Source organism: Protopterus annectens, chromosome 14.part0, assembly GCF_019279795.1.
Source record: "Protopterus annectens isolate FY-2018-M chromosome 14.part0, PAN1.0, whole genome shotgun sequence".
Taxonomy (NCBI): domain Eukaryota; kingdom Metazoa; phylum Chordata; order Ceratodontiformes; family Protopteridae; genus Protopterus; species Protopterus annectens.
The window spans coordinates 342,235,326-342,252,143 of record NC_056748.1 but is presented as its reverse complement, the minus strand read 5'-3'; the positions used below and the strand labels follow the sequence as shown (position 1 = coordinate 342,252,143).

Below are 16,818 nucleotides of genomic sequence, written 5' to 3'. Positions count from 1 at the left end.
TACCTACTAGGTTTAAATAATTGAATAATCTGGAAAAGCCTCTTATTTACAGTAACCCTGTAGAAGCGTGTAAATGGATGCATAGAGACAGCTATACATACCTAGTCAGAATAAACATAGGACAACTTCCAAAAACAAGCCTCCCTGGTGGAAGCACAGTACAAGTAGATTGTACAACAAAATAAGAAAAATCATGTCCAAAAATTGGGAGGGCATTGCTCAAGGTAAAAACTCCCTCATCAATTTGAACAAGCAACTCAAGGGACTAAGCAGGTCCACCCAAAGCAAATTTGAAATAAAAATAGAGTCCCAAGCTAAGGACATCCATAAGGATTTCTTTAGTTAATGTCCACATCCACAAAGGCAACACCCACAAATGTGCCAGATTAATGGTGAATGGAACCACCTATATGGAGCCAGAGAATATACCAAATCTGTTGGAAGATGCATTCGGCTCCAGTTTTAGCTTCCCCTATCACCATGTGTCACACCCAAGAAATTACTCCGAGTATTTCTCCACCAACAGTCACTATGGAGCAGGTCCTCACTGCGCTTTCTAAGGTGAAGAATACTGAAATGTTTGGGAACATTTTTTACAGAAATGCGTGTTTCCTAGAATTAGGATATTAATCATGGTGCAGACCTATAATGACTTTATATTAGCTTAATTGGGGAAAATGCTAATTTTATATAATTTGTCCATTTAGTGCTCATTTGTATTGTAATGCTACAGTACCTGTTAAGGTAAGAAAAAGTGTTCATGCTCTGATGAGAGAGAAAAGTGGCAGTGTACTTGTCATCTTTTAAAAAAATGCTAAGTCATAGACTTTGTGTAAGAGCTTTTTAGAGTTCAGTAGACTGTTTTCTTTGTGGGGAAACTGGCAACTGTATAAAAGTGCTGCAGAAAAACTGCAATGCTAATATTTCTTTGTCTCAATGTATTACATTTATAACTGCAGAGTGTGAAAAGGTTTTTATGAAACCAAAAATGAGGAACTGCCATGTTTGATATCTGAAATTAAGCAATTCCCTTTCTGTCTGCAGTTGAGTGATGCCAATCAAAATGCATTTCCTTTACTATCGTGTAATAAATGGGAATTCTGCCTTGTACTGGATAAAGGCATACAGACTTTAGTGGGGATGTTTTTACCCATCTGGCAAAAGGAAATTGCATGGCAGAGTGAGTGGAGATGTTGAAGATGTGACAGGTCAATTACACTAGTTTCATTTCATTCCATGGGGTGAGAGTTTTTGATTGTTTCTAAATAACTTTTCCCTCACAGGCAAAAGCATTGCATTTCGAGGTGAGCGAGGCAGTGATGAGCCAGCGATTGAAATGATGAAAGTTTCTCAGCTCAAGTAAGAGCATTCATTGCATTTTCAGTGTAAAAAATAAGACTTTTTTGATTCAGAAAGTGAAATATTTTTAAGGGGTATACAAAGTTGCAACAGGTTTTGTGTTTCACAGTATTGGAGTGTGAAATCTCAGTGTTATAATAGAAATGAAAAAAAAAATGTAATTAAGTATTAGCTGGTTTCACTGAACTGTTATATATGCAACTTTTGAATCCTGTATTAGTGTGAAGTAGTACACATTTACACTCTGGCATATTTATCACAAACCATTTCCTTATATTGCCTTATGTTACTTGTTTTTGAAACTTTTGTTTACTGCTGTTAGATCAGTTTATCTGTTGGATTTCTGATTTTGATTCTTGCTGAAGTGTTCATTGTGCATGTGTGTATTCCAGTGTTATAATTCAGCCTTATGTTTTGCTCTATGCACAATATTTAACCACTGCATTCAAAATATAAAAATACACTTGCTATGAACTGCATTCATGAGGTGTATTTAATATTTTTCAGAATGCTTTATTCCTTATTATGAGTACTTATTATAAGCTACAACATGAGTGTGTTAAGTAATAGTAGACCATTTTTAAACATGAAACATTGTATATAACTGATTTTGTTAATTGGCATTGGGAATGTTGCTGTCTAGTGGCCTCAATATGATGTCTTTGGTGAAGAGACTAAAAAGGCATCTTGCCTGTTTCTTTCTTCAGGGTGAAAGTCTGCAGCAATATTTATATCATCTGGTCTCATGTTCACTGACATTTATAATCTGGACAGATTTTCTAGCAAGCTAGCAGCTCTGTGCTCAAGGCCAGTGTCTCTCTTATATTGGTGCGTCATTCAACTCAAATACAACTTAGCAAAAAAAGGCCACACACAGCAAACAGAGCACGGTGCCCACACAGGAAAAAAGTTCATAAACCAAAACAGTCATAAAAGTGTGGGTACCTAATGGCAGTTCAACTGGTTTCAGTTATCAGTTCTCACCACGTCACAGGAATAAAAGTCCTCTTCAGGAACACAGGTCATAAAGTCCTCTTCAGGAACACAGGTCATAAACTCTTTCAAGTATCCAAGTAAAGCGAGACACGAGTAAAAGGATAATAATTTATTGTAGTTAGCGCCACGTAGGCTTCATCAGACTTTATACAAAATGAGAAATCTACTTATTTAAAAGCTAATGAAACGAAAACCATTGGTCATAAATTATCCAATGAAACAGCAAGGTCATTAACTCATATCTAACACATGAAAAGCCTATGCTGAAAAATGCTGCAAACAGTTGCCTCAAAGCAATACTAAAAAATATTAAATATATTGCCTAAAATACATTGTCATATAAACTACTGACATATATACTAACATTCAGTATCTAAGCTAAAATCTGCACTAAACAAATACATATAATTAAAACATTATATATGGTGATTAATATGAACAACTAACATATAAACACCTTTGGATGACAGCAACTCTAATGCAGCTGAGTTGCAAACATAAAATGAAAACAGTCTGAACAACAAGCGCTTCAAATACTGCAGCGTGCAGAAACACATAAAGTTCACATAATGCACTTAACTTATTTAAAATGTTGGATTATCTAAAATAAAACAAACATCACACTCTAGTTCATGATGTATCCAGAAAAGCAAAAAAGACAACATTAGGTAAACACGATAAAAACTCTAACTGAATACAAACGAAAACAGAACCATATGACAATAAAAGTCACTAACCTGAAAGCATAACAGCTTGAAAATCCATTCAAAAGAGCCAGCATATATATATATTTATATATATTTTGATTGCTAACTAAGCAACTTAATGTTACAGCAGCTCATAAATCCATTATAGAGAGCAGTTTGTGTTAGCTCTCACTCTAGCTTGCTAGGCATTCATCATAGGGTGGTTTACATAATGTTAAAGTAACATAACACACACAATACTTTGACATATATAGAAGTGAAAGCATTGTGTTACAAGCTGTAACATACACTTAAGGTGTACATCAGCAGTAAAGCAGGTTAAAAAATAAATAAACCAAAAGTACACCATTTGACAAAAACTCACTATGGCAGCACACTCAATCGTGGCAGATATTAAGACTTCACTCGCTGTTGAATGCACGACTCTGTGCTAGTCCTTAAACAGCAGTAACAAATAATACATAAACTCAATATAAATATATTAGATGGATATGCAATCAGCTCTATCTACCTAGGTCTCATAGTGGAACCCAAACGCTCCAAACAAGAAGAGGGGTATATAGGAAACATAACAGATAGTAACCAAATAACTATCAAGCAAAGCCCAAAAATATAGAACTATGTGAGAAATCACAACTAACTATCAATCCTTATCAAAGTCCCTACTGAGCAACTAACAGAAAAATACACACGAAAAAAGGGGGGGGGACGGGAGGGGGGATATTTATAGGGGGTACTGGATATTTATAAGCATGGACTTTGTCTCCCCCCACAACCCCCCCCTTTTTCGTGTGTATTTTTCTGTTAGTTGCTCAGTAGGAACTTTGATAAGGATTGATAGTTAGTTGTGATTTCTCACATAGTTCTATATTTTTGGGCTTTGCTTGATAGTTATTTGGTTACTATCTGTTATGTTTCCTATATACCCCTCTTCTTGTTTGGAGCGTTTGGGTTCCACTATGAGACCTAGGTAGATAGAGCTGATTGCATATCCATCTAATATATTTATATTGAGTTTATGTATTATTTGTTACTGCTGTTTAAGGACTAGCAGAGTCGCATTCAACAGCTTAGTGAAGTCTTAATATCTGCCACGATTGAGTGTGCTGCCATAGTGAGTTTTTGTCAAATGGTGTACTTTTGGTTTATTTATTTTTTAACCTGCTTTACTGCTGATGTACACCTTAAGTGTATGTTACAGCTTGTAACACAATGCTTTCACTTCTATATATGTCAAAGTATTGTGTGTGTTATGTTACTTTAACATTATGTAAACCACTATGATGAATGCCTAGCAAGCTAGAGTGAGAGCTAACACAAACTGCTCTCTATAATGGATTTATGAGCTGCTGTAACATTAAGTTGCTTAGTTAGCAATCAAAATATATATAAATATATATATGCTGGCTCTTTTGAATGGATTTTCAAGCTGTTATGCTTTCAGGTTAGCGACTCTTATTGTCATATGGTTCTGTTTTCGTTTGTATTCAGTTAGAGTTTTTATCCTGTTTACCTAATGTTGTCTAGTTTGCTTTTCTGGATACATCATGAACTAGAGTGTGATGTTTGTTTTATTTTAGATAATCCAACATTTTAAATAAGTTAAGTGCATTATGTGAACTTTATGTGTTTCTGCACGCTGCAGTATTTGAAGCGCTTGTTGTTCAGACTGTTTTCATTTTATGTTTGCAACTCAGCTGCATTAGAGTTGCTGTCATCCAAAGGTGTTTATATGTTAGTTGTTCATATTAATCACCATATATAATGTTTTAATTATATGTATTTGTTTAGTGCAGATTTTAGCTTAGATACTGAATGTTAGTATATATGTCAGTAGTTTATATGACAATGTATTTTAGGCAATATATTTAATATTTCTTAGTATTGCTTTGAGGCAACTGTTTGCAGCATTTTCAGCATAGGCTTTTCATGTGTTAGATATGAGTTAATGACCTTGCTGTTTCATTGATAATTTATGACCAATGGTTTTCGTTCATTAGTTTTTAAATAAGTAGATTTCTCATTTTGTATAAAGTCTGATGAAGCCTACGTGGCGAAAGCGCTAACTACAATAAATTATTATCCTTTTACTCCGGTGTCTCGTTTTACTTGGATACTTGAAAGAGTTTATGACCTGTGTTCCTGAAGAGGACTTTATGACCTGTGTTCCTGAAGAGGACTTTTATTCCTGTGACGTGGTGAGAACTGATAACTGAAACCAGTTGAACTGCCATTAGGTACCCACACTTTTATGACTGTTTTCAAATACAACTTAATTTATTTTTACCTCTTCAAAACTGTTGGTCTTCTGACTCTATTTTCCATTTGTAAGTAATTCATCTGTTGTTTTAAGCCCAACTTTCCCATAAACTATAGTACTTCAATTTTTTAAGAAAAAATGTGCATCATTTAGAATTTTATCATTTGTAATGGCCCCCCTTTGAAGTCAGTTAAATGTGTTTGTGCTAGTCACACTGTACATAATGATGTCCTTCCTTAGATCATTGTTGCAGAATTCAGATACTGATGGGTTATCTCATCGAGGTAACCTGACGTCTGCCCAGCGTACCAAAGCCAAAAACTTTCTATATGCTCTTACATCTGTCATATGACCCAAGTCAGTGGGCATACAAGTACATAAGTGGACACAGACAGTCTTGTCTCCAGTTAGTCTGTACTCCATGTTGTTGTTGTTAGCTGCTACCATTGCCTACAGTTGTTCATGTAACTGCCTTGTTGGGAAATGTTCTTTTTCTGATCTATCTGAAAAGAACGAAAGCTGAAAACGCAGACAGTGAGAAGACTGACACCGGAAGACCGACAACCTAAATGATCGACAGTCCAGAATCCCGACCCTGAAAACACTGACATATGAAGCTAGTGCAACTGTGTAAGTATGCATAGTGACAGACTTTAGGGTTAGGGTGCGGGTAAGGTAACTGTGCGTTAGTGACGGACTTTAGGGTTAGGGTTGCGGGTAAGGTAATGTGTGATAGTGATGGACTTTATGGTTAGGGTGCGGGTAAGGTAAGTGTGTGATAGTGACGGACCTTAGGGTTAGGGTTTGGGTTAAGGTTAGTGCATAGATAGTTGTGTATGTAAGGTTTAGTGTAGGTTTGTAAGGTTTTTGGTGTGCTTGTGTTGTGTGTGTGTTTTTCAGAAACTGATTTGTTTTGTTTTGTTGAGTTTAAGGATTGTGGTTTGTTGGGCATTTACACTTTCGGGTATTTCAACTCTCGTTCTTTTCATGTCGGTGTTCTCATTGTCATGCTTTTAGCTTGTCGATCATTTCAGGTAGATCCTCTTTTTCTTGTATTTTTCTCAAAAAGATTTGGTAATGTCAGCTAAAGGATAGAAGTGTGACAGCAGTAGGCAGATACCTTTTAAGGATCTCCACTCCCAGTGCTTATTTTGTCTAAGGACTGAAAACAATTACTGAAACTGTCAGATCTGCCAGTTGTTTGCTCCTAAAACCCTCTGTATTTGACACACTTAGTTAAATACATTCTTAGAAACCTAATGTCTGCACCTCCTCATGCAAATCAAAGTGGTAGAATCCTCTGCCTCAGACATCCCACTCGCAACTAAAAGGAAGTTGAAGAAAACTAGGCTTGAACTGTCTCTGTTGCCTAGTGTGATTCATATGCATCCTTTGAGATACTGCAGAAATCCGCAGTATGCTCGACTCTTTTTCAGGCATTCACTGTTGCAACTCCACTGGAGGCCACCATGATGATTGACTCTCATACATGTGATGGGACTGCTCATACTGATAAGTTTTAGAAGGGGGGAACTGAGGAGGATCATTTTAGAGGGATTGGAGGGCATGCCATAAATCCTCATTAGGGAACAGGTGCCTGGTGCATTGACTGAGGTCTGTCAGGGTTTTGACCTGCCACACACTGTGAGGGTTGACATCACTTCTAATAAAAAATAAAAAAACATATTTGTTCTGCTCAGATGTCTCCAAAAAAGGAATGTATGGAATTCTCACAGGGTCTGTACAAGGCCATTTTGTCTCAGAAACCCCCTTAATTCCTTTCTACTCCTTCACTTCCCCACCCTCCACAGAAGAAACAGCATGAAACTTCATCTTAGGAGGAGGAGGAAGAGGAATCTGATTCAGATGAAGATTCCTTAGCTTTACTCATCAGGTGTCTGGTGAGACTGCTCATACTGATACAGTTGTGAAGGGGGAATTGAGGATGATCATTGCTGAGGGACTGGAAAGCATTTCTCAAATCCTTGTTAGGGAAGATGTGCCTGGAACTTGGATCGAGGTCTGTCAAGGTTCTGACCTGCTAAGCTTTGTGAGAGCTGACGTCACCACTGAGAAAAAGAAACAAACAAAAAAACAAAAAAAAACTTACTACTCTTGCTCAGAAGTCTCAAGAAAAGGAATGAGTGTAATTTTCACAAGACCAATACAAGGCCATTTAGTCTCTGAAATACCCTTCTTTCCTTTCTGTTCCTTTACTTCCCCACCCTGTTTAGAAGTGACAGCATGAATCTTCATTTGAGGAGGAGGAGGAATCTAATTCAGATGAAGATTCCTTAGCATACTTATTACAAATTCATTCTGCTGGTCAGATTGCTTCTGATGATGAGGACACCTTGTCCTCTGACTCGCCCATTGAGAAAATGTATAAATTATAACTAAAATTATGTAACATTTTAATTGGGAATCCAAAGAGGTGACTGGTATACAAAAAAGATATTATAATTTGCTGGAAGGTAGGGGTTGTTATGCCTTATTCTCTTCCTTTAATCTGGGAAGCCTTCTTAGATGCTTCCGCATCCATTTCCCAGCCTACAGCTGACAAGAAGCCTGATGGGCTTTATAAGGTACCTGAGAATCTTCAGTTTCTGTGCAAAAATCATGTAGTAGATCTTCTGTCTTTTTAGATTCCTACTGATAAACCTACAAAGCTTCCACCAGCAGCTAATGTTTTGCGAACGGCCAGAAATAGGGCAGTAAACAAGTATGGCAAGAAGGTTTACACCTCTGACACTCTTGCCTTTAGGGATTTAAATTACCAGACTCAGTTGACAAAATATCTTGTGTCCATTTCTGGGGGCTTAAATAATACCATGGCTAACCTCAAGGCTTCTGACACTAAGCAACAAGTGATAGCTATGCTTGTACAAGCTACCCAAATTAAAAGGCATTCCATTAAATGCGTTTATGATGCTGCAGAAGTTTCTTCCAGGGTAGCTGCTGCTACTACTACTACTACTGGATCTGTTATTAGAAGATTTGCTTGACTTCACGTACAGTTCTCCCTGAGGATATTAAGGCTAAGCTTTGGATTCCCTTCTTGCACAGGCAGCTCTTATTTGGACCTTCTGCAGCAGAACCTTTCAAGACTTTGCAAGAGAAGGGTAAAATGATGCAGCACTTTAAAACATATTTTTCTGACACCAGTACCTAGGTATCTAAGAAAATACCCAGCTAAGTCCATTTTCTTTGTCCATAGGGATCAGAAGCCCTCTCAGAAGGCAAGAGACAGCTCAGGAAAATATTTCATGACAAACCTAATAGAGATTCCTCCTTTTCCAGACAAGTCAGCCTCTGCCTATCTGCTGCCCCCTCCCTCCCTCATTGGTCCAGGAATTTTCTTGTCAACAAAGACTGCCTTTATCCCTTTCAGCTTCTGAATTCATCCCTTCAAATAACTGGGTGTTATCCATCATTGAACATGTATACAAAATGTCTTGGAGGGAATTCCTGTCTTTAAGGGGAATTCCTCCTCCCCTTCCAATCAGTTTCTTCTACACTTCCTCCCATCTTGCAGGCCCTCCTCGAACATGACATGACAGAACTAGTGACCCACTTTCGTCTAAGAAAAGGCTTTTATTCAAGACTTATTCTGGTCCCCAGAAAAGGCAGCACTTGGATGCCCATTCTGGACTTATTCCCTCCTCAACACCTTTCTGAAGGTGCCATCTTTCAAGGTGCTCTCATTGCAGGCTTTACTTCTTTTTATCTTTCTTCAAGCTTTCAAGTTTCCCTAGCCCTGAAGGATGCATGCCTGCATATTCCCATTCAGACCACCTGCAGAAAATTCCTCAGGTTCTTTGCTTTTTCATTGCACTTTCATTTCAATGCTTTACCCATCTAATTATCTACTCCTCCCATGGTTTTCAAAAAGTGCCTCACTACATTCATTGCCTTTAACGAAACAGAAGGATTACAGGTATTTCCCATACCTGGACAACTTTCATATACAAACTTCTTGCCAGGATACTCTATGGCTACATCTCACTTTCACAGTCTCACTTCAGGAAAGACTGGGGGTTCATCCACAGTCTCTGGTAATCCTCTCTTGACACCCTCTCAGGATCTGGGCTGCAGAGTGGATACCCTCGGATCACAACTTGTTTTTGGAAAAACTTACCTTGCCACCCTTTGAACCAGTGACATTCACCTCCCTAACGTTTTGTACTTGGAAAACTGTTTTACTGGTGTCTCTTACTCATGCCAGAATTATTTGTCAGCTTCATGCCCTTATGGCCAGCCCTCCTTTCTTTGTCTTGCATAAATGGGAATAACCCATCTTTCATGCCCAAGGTGGTAAATAAATTATAAACCAAATAAAATTGTAATGAAATGGATGTCTAAAAAGTATTTATTGGCAGCAAAGTACATAAAACTGAAACGCGATGAACTTCTGTTCTTTTTTTTTTGCTATTTCTACCATGACAAGTCCCTGTCTTTCTGTGAAGGCACATTCCACCAGAGTAGTATCCTCCTGTGGCGTCTTCTTCAAGAGCATTGACACCAAACCCTTTCTGGAAGCAGCCATATTGTCCTATATGTACACCTTCACAAAACACTACAGAGTAGATGCCTTTTCTATATCAAGAATTTCTTTTGGCAGATCTATACTCCTGGGATTTTAGACAGCTCCCCTGTCTCTGGTGCATCCACCCTATCCATCTTCTAAGATGTGGTTATCACCCATCAGTAATGGAATACTGAAACACTGATCTAAGGAAGGACATAATATAGTTGTGAAAGAACTTATCATAACAGTAGATGTCCTACTAATCAATGTTTCGGGATTGCATCACTCCCTCATTCCCCCTTGCTGTTTGTACAAATTTCTATGCACCTTGTTGACTGAGGGGAAAGCATTTCTTCTCCTATCCTTTTAGCTGACCTTATTTTTATTTGCTCTAGTTACTTAGGCATCTCCAGCGTCTCCTGGCTTTAGATAGTCTGTGAATGTTACACTCCTACATCCACTTATGTTCCTGTATTTCTGTGGGCGTAGGTCATATGCCAGACCTTTGGGGGGTATAGAAGGTTTTTGGCTTTGATACACAGGCTGGTCATCAGGTTACCTCATTGAGATAATCCATCAGTATTGGAATACTGCAATAATGACTAGTAGGACATTTAGTGTTATGGTATGTTCTTACACAACTGCAGTATTTGCATAATTGTGTTTCTGTTTGGGTTTTTGTGATATTGATAATCATGAATAGTAAGAGATTAAATAAGGTTATAAAAGTAAGATGTTTAAAAGTTTTAAAGGCATTCTTCATTCAGAAAAAAATCTTCACAAAACTGTGTGAAAAGAAGCAAAAAGTCTGGTTGGGAAAAATCAGTAAAGTTTAGGAACCAAAGATATGTCAGAGGTGACTAGTTCCACTGTGACAGACAAACCCATGAGCAAAAGCTGACACACAAGAAGTAGAATAGGAGAAAAATAAAAAGCCTTCTTATATTTCTGACACCAGTAAAGGCACATAGTTGACTGTCTTTACTGTTTGTATAAAAAATACCTTTACCAGTGTCAGTTCAGAGGGAGACAAGTTCCCCTTCAGCAGAACTGGTATGGGGGATGCTTATAAACAGAAATAATCTGTTACATTTAGCATTGCTTCAACTGGGGAATCCAAAGCAGCATCTCATTTGCAATGCAGATTCCTCAGAATAGTATATTTAAGTGGGTTATCACAAAATTCTAGTTACCATTAAAGATACCGCTGCCCTTGTACCTTACCTTTGAAGGCAAGACATTAATTTCTGCACAAACCAGTATAAATGTGTATCTCTACATCCACTGGTTATGGATTACCACCCATCTGTGGATGAATTACCTAGAATTGTGCAGTAGGGGGCAGCCTAGGCTAAAGCCCAGTCACTGCTATCAGTGAAGGCTGAACTAAGGGGTTCCTCATGAATCCCCAGGGTGATCTTTCTCATCTTTGTTAGCTTACTCGAAAAACAAGTGGGGGCTCCCCCACCAGGGACTTCTTTAGAGAAAAATTACTTGTAAGAAATAAATTGAATGCCCCTTAGAAATGCACAGTTACTACAAAGACTTCCAGTGTCTTTCTTTAGAGTTTCCTCCAGAATATATCAAGTTTTCTTTCTTTATTCTTTTTGCCCCCATACCTGCTAACCTTCGGGCTTTCTAAAAAAGACTTGAGCCCATTGGGAGACCTTCAGAGGAACAATTAGTGTCTATGAGGGTAGTTTGCACCTCTCTTTACATCCAATTCTATATTCCTTTACTGGGAGCAGGCACCCTTGTGCACTGACCCAGGAAAGTCTGCCTCACCCCCCACAGACTTTTGCCATAAGAAGACCTAACTTTTCTGTCCCTTGCCAGGAACAACAAGACATCAGGCCACCCAAGCAGCATGTCATCATTCAGGAAGTGAGATATGGGGGGGCATAGTTTGCTATTGTGGTGACCTGCCATGCCCTTCTGCTAGTCCATGCACACTGTTGTGCACACAGTCAAGGGTGACCATCACGGACTTATGAGGGCACAGCCCTTCTCATCTTAGCTGTGGATATTTCCAGGCAAGCCTCTGCTTGGAGTGGAATGGATACCAGCCATCCAGGAGCGACCAAGTTCTCCCCTCCAAAAGGGCGAGTCTTGAACCTCTCACTTCCATCCTCCCCTGTCTGACTGTTCCAGAGCCCGAGATGCAGTTCAGTCTCTAGTTGTGTGGGTTGCAGTCACAGCTTCAACTCTTTGTGCAGCAGTACAAGGGGAAAGAAAACATACATTTAGGGAGGGTATGTTAAGTGTGTGGGAGGAAGTAATAAGGTTTTATAAACTAAGAAATTTGTTGCAAGAGTTGGTACAGTGTTAACATCAACATTACCTTCTACATGATGCTCTGAGGGCTCATAGGTAGGTACTAGGCTATCTGCCCGAGGGCATTTATAAGCCTAGCCAGAGTGTGTCAGCTTTCGCCGCCCCATTGATTAACTGAGCCTCTGTCAAGATGAGCCAATGAAGTGATCCCAGGGGTGTATTTTCTGTTACTCATCCACTCGTCAAGGTTTCTCTTGAAGAGTGTTAGTGAGGGGCTCTGCCTAATGTAGTTAGGAATTTTGTTCCAAAGCATGGGGAGTCTCTGTGACAGGAATCTATCCCTCCAGCATGTTCTATTTATTGTTGCGATGAGATTTAGCTCACTAGAGCGAGTGGCTCGCAGTGACTTGGATTTCTTTAGGTGGAGCATGTCCATCAATTCTGAGTTGGACATGGCTTTGTAAGTCAGGCATAGATCACCTCTGAGTAAGCGATATGCCACTGAGTACAGCTGGAGTTTTTCCAGTCGCGCTGCATAGGACATATGTTTGAGACCAGTAATCCTCTTGGTTGAGGTACTTTTGTGGTCTTTCCAGCTGTTGGAAGTGTCTTGTGAGGTACATCCCAAACGGGGCATTGTACTCTATGATGGATCTGATGAGTGACGAGTAGAGGGGCACTATAACCTCTTTATTTCTAGATGTGAACCCTTTAGTAATTAGATGGGCTACATAGAAGGATTTCCTAACTACTTTGGCAATATGATTGTCAAAGGAGAGATTACTATCTACCTGGGTCCCCAGATCTCTTATTACCTCTTCTGTTTTAAGGGGGTTTTCCCAAACAGGATGACTATGCATTTTTTGGCATTTAGCTTGAGACCATGACTTTGACACCAGGTGTCTGTCTCAGTAAGGCCCTTTTGGAGAATGTCTGTGTCAGCTGGTAAGTCATTTATGGCTCCCAGGTTGCAGTCATCGGCGAACTTGGTTAGCCATAGTCCTCTGTGTTTGCCTGTGCTTCTGAGAAGTATATGCCCAACAGTAGGGGTCCCAGGACCGAGCCTTGTGGGACACCACTTCTGACTGGTTTAGTCGGACCTGGAGCCCGCTATTCTTACCGTGTGAGTTCTGTCTGTAAGCCAGGTGGCAACCCATCTCATGACGTAGGGGTTTATGTTCAGGCTAGTGATTTTTTCTATAATTCCCTAGTGGGGAATGATGTCAAAAGCCTTGGCAAGGTCAAGGTAGGCTGTGTGAACTACCTTCCTCTCATCTATGACCTTGGTGACTGTCTCGAAGAAGTCAGCCAGGTTTAGTAGGCATGATCTGCCCTTAACAAAGCCGAACTGGGTCGGGTCAAGTGTTTGGAGGTTCCCAATGTCTTTGTTAATGAGTTCCATGATGATGCGCTCCATAGCCTTGCAGACCAGGCTAGTCAGGCTTATGCGGCGATAGTTACCAGGGTCAGTTGTGGCCCCTCCTTTGTGGAGTGGAATAACCGTTGCCATGTGCCATTCTATAGGCACGTAGCCTGTGGAAAGGCTGAGGTTGAGTGTGTTTAGGTGGGGGTTAGTTTGTTCTGTAGTTTGTGGAAGATGCAGCCTGGGACACCATCTGGCCCCATTGACGCTGTGCTTTTGACTTTTGAAAGGACTGTTTTCACCTGTGCATCTGTGATTTCCGGGACACTACACTTTTCCGGTATTGTTGTGGGCCCTTTTGGGGGTGAGAGGGGGGTGAAGTTTGCACTGAATCTATCTGCCAGGATGTTGGCAATATCAGTGAGTTCAGTATATTTTGTGGTATTTTGCACTAGCTCAGAGCTCATCTGCGAGTTGCCACTTAGATTCTTAACATAGCTAAAGAAGGCTTTGTGGTTATCTTTCGAATCCTTGGCTATTTTTCTTTCGAAGTTAGCCTTGGAGGATTTTATGAGGGACCTTAGTTTCTTACTAATACTGATCAGGGATGTCTTTCCTTCTTGGGATTTGTTTTTTTTTCTGAACTAGTTTCCTCCTTCTATTGTATAGCCTGTTTATGGCAAGGGTCCACCAGACTAGTTTCCTTCTCTTAGGGGAGTGAGTCTTGGTTTTGCTAGGAATGGCACGATCCATGCATCCTTGTTGGTGCTCATAGAGTGCATTTGTAAAGGTTTCTGCATCTTGGGCAGCGTTATCCTTTAGCGTGGGGGCTGTGAAACTTACCAGCTCTGTCTTAAGTAAGGTGACGTTTGCTTTAAAAAAGTTTTTTACTGTGGTTTCCTTAGTTGGGGGTGGTTATGGGGTGTGGGCATCCAGAGTGATTAGTTTATGGTCTGATCTAACCAGTGATGTGTTGACCTCTGGTGTGGAACACCTGTCGCCCATGTTGGTGATGACCAGGTCCAATATGTTTTCACCTTTGGTAGGGGAGTTTACCAGCTGATCCAGGGCATTTGAGTTGATAAATTCCAGGAAGCGCTGAACCTGGGAGTTTGTACTTGAGTAGTTTTCCCAGGTAATGGTAGGGTAATTGAAATTGCCCAATATCAGGTTGTACGGTAGGACCTTCATGTTTTCCATTGTCTCCAGAAAGGTGGAGTGGTGGTCCTGGGTCATGGAGGGTGATCTGTAGCAGGCCACAATTTGCATTGCAGATTTGCCTGATGTTCGTTGCATATGGATGATCTTGGCGGTATCATGCTGCACCACTAAACTGGAGGTGTAGGTATCCTTGATGAATGTGGATTCACCCCCTCCTTTTGTGTTTCGGTCCATGTTGTGTGGCCAAAATGTGTGGTATGAGTTGTAGCCCGGTAGTGCTGGGGTGCTCTGTGGAGCCTTGAACCAGGTTTCAGTTACTGCACAGATGTTGACGTTCTCCATACTGAGGAGTGCTTCGTGTGCATGCATTTTGAGATTTAAACTCCTGGTGTTGAGTAGCATAACCCTCATTTTTTTATTTGTGCTGTTTGCAGAGGTGGGTTTGACTTTTGAGCCTTGCCTAAAAAAGGCACTATGGGGGCAGCAAGACCCTTGACCAGTATTCAAAAGCCTAGGGGGTGACAGGTGCAAGCCGTCTCTTGCGAAGCAACGAGGCCTGTCGAGCATGTCGTCCCAGGCTGACAGACACTGGATCACCTTTGAATGACACCAGAAGCTTAGCCAGTTGTTGAAATTGATCATTTTTTCTTTATACTGCGGTATCATTCTTGGTGAGGGCAGGATGCTACTCAGGGTCAGGGTCATACCCGCCTGGACTACATGATCAGTGATCTCTTCCATGTCTCTTTTCATATAGTCCAGGGAGGTACGTCTTAGGTCATTCACACCAACGTGAACAATGACAGAGTCATATTTGTGCTTGTTCTGGAGTGACCTGAGTGCTTGTGTTATGTGGCGGATTCTGGCTCCCGACAGGCAGCTAACAGTAACCTTCTCCTTGTTCAGCCTAATGAGTGGGACGTCAGTGTGCCTGACTATAGAGATGCCTATTACTAGTGTGTTAGGTATGTTATTTCGCCTTAAGGGCTGTGATTGTGCAGCACACTGATTTTGTGTTTTATGTGTTGTCTGGTTTGTGACGGGAGGTGCAGGTTTTTTGGGTGTCTGCTTTGAAGGCCTGTGATGCTTTTGCAGGTTTTTATTTAGAGCCTCCGAGTATGATTTTGTGTATTTATGTATAATTGTTGCCAGTGCTGGTTTAGTATGTCTATGTGAGGCTGGATGTGTGGTGCAAGTGTTAACCTTCGCCTCATGACTGCTTGTTCCAGTCTTGGGTGGAGAGAGCTTAGCCTCCAATTTAGCTATATAATTGCATCTCTCGCATATGTTAATGTTTTGTGGTAGGAGGAGAGGGTTGTCTGTGTACATGAGGCAGTTGTAATATTGCCTCAGGATACCCAGGTTCACCAGCTGGACTGAAAGTATACCTGAAATTGCCCTTTGATCATGTCTGAATAGTAGGGTGAGCTGCTTAGTTGCTTGGTTGGTGAGGGGTGAATAATGAGCCTTGCCCTGCTCAGCAATCAAGTGTCGGGGTATATTAGTGCTTGCTATTAGGTCTGAGCAAGTGTTGGACTGTAGGATGCTTTTTTTAGGTGCTTAGGTGGAGAGTTAGACTACTTTTAAGGGAAAAACTGAAAAGGAGACTTGGTGGAGCCGAGATAAATTTAGCCCTAGCTAACTGGCGCTGCCCAGACGTGCAAAACCGTGCAAACGCGTTTTTTACAGCAGGGAAATGAAAGAGATAAAATTAGCCCAAAATGGCCCACAAACTACATACTACTTCTGGGCTGGAACCACTCCTCCAGGGACAGATGGCTGCTCAAAGCTCCCTCTCTCACAGGTGAACAGAGAAACCTCCCTCTATCCAAGTAAGGTATGGGGAACTCAGAAAATTATAACAGCCCTGAATTCAGCACTAACCTGAAATTGGACTATACTAGCTTAGAAAGGTGGGAAACAAAGAATTTTTTTTTTTTTAAAGATAAGACAAAAACAGTAAAAATACACTTAAAACAGCTCTAAGCGACTACAAACAGTAAAATAATACACTTAAAACAGCTTTAGATGACTACAAGCAATCAGAAAAGGCTTTTAAACAAATTACCCAATTAACCAGTAAAAAATCTCAAAACTGAGCCCTGTTCCTGTAGTGTTCAATCAGGCAAGTTCTAACTGCACACTCCTACTACTGGGGTGCAGGGGAACC

General features: G+C 40.4%; 1 protein-coding gene across 1 annotated transcript in view; it reads left to right on the top strand.

Annotated features, from left to right (window-relative positions):
- WDR11 (WD repeat domain 11) overlaps positions 1 to 16,818 on the top strand; it is a 2,002,440-nt gene that overhangs the window by 1,087,875 nt on the left and 897,747 nt on the right. Inside the window, exon 13 of the mRNA XM_044056072.1 lies at positions 1,284 to 1,359. Within this exon, the coding sequence (XP_043912007.1) occupies positions 1,284 to 1,359 (76 nt within the window). The remainder of the gene's footprint in view (positions 1 to 1,283; positions 1,360 to 16,818) is intronic.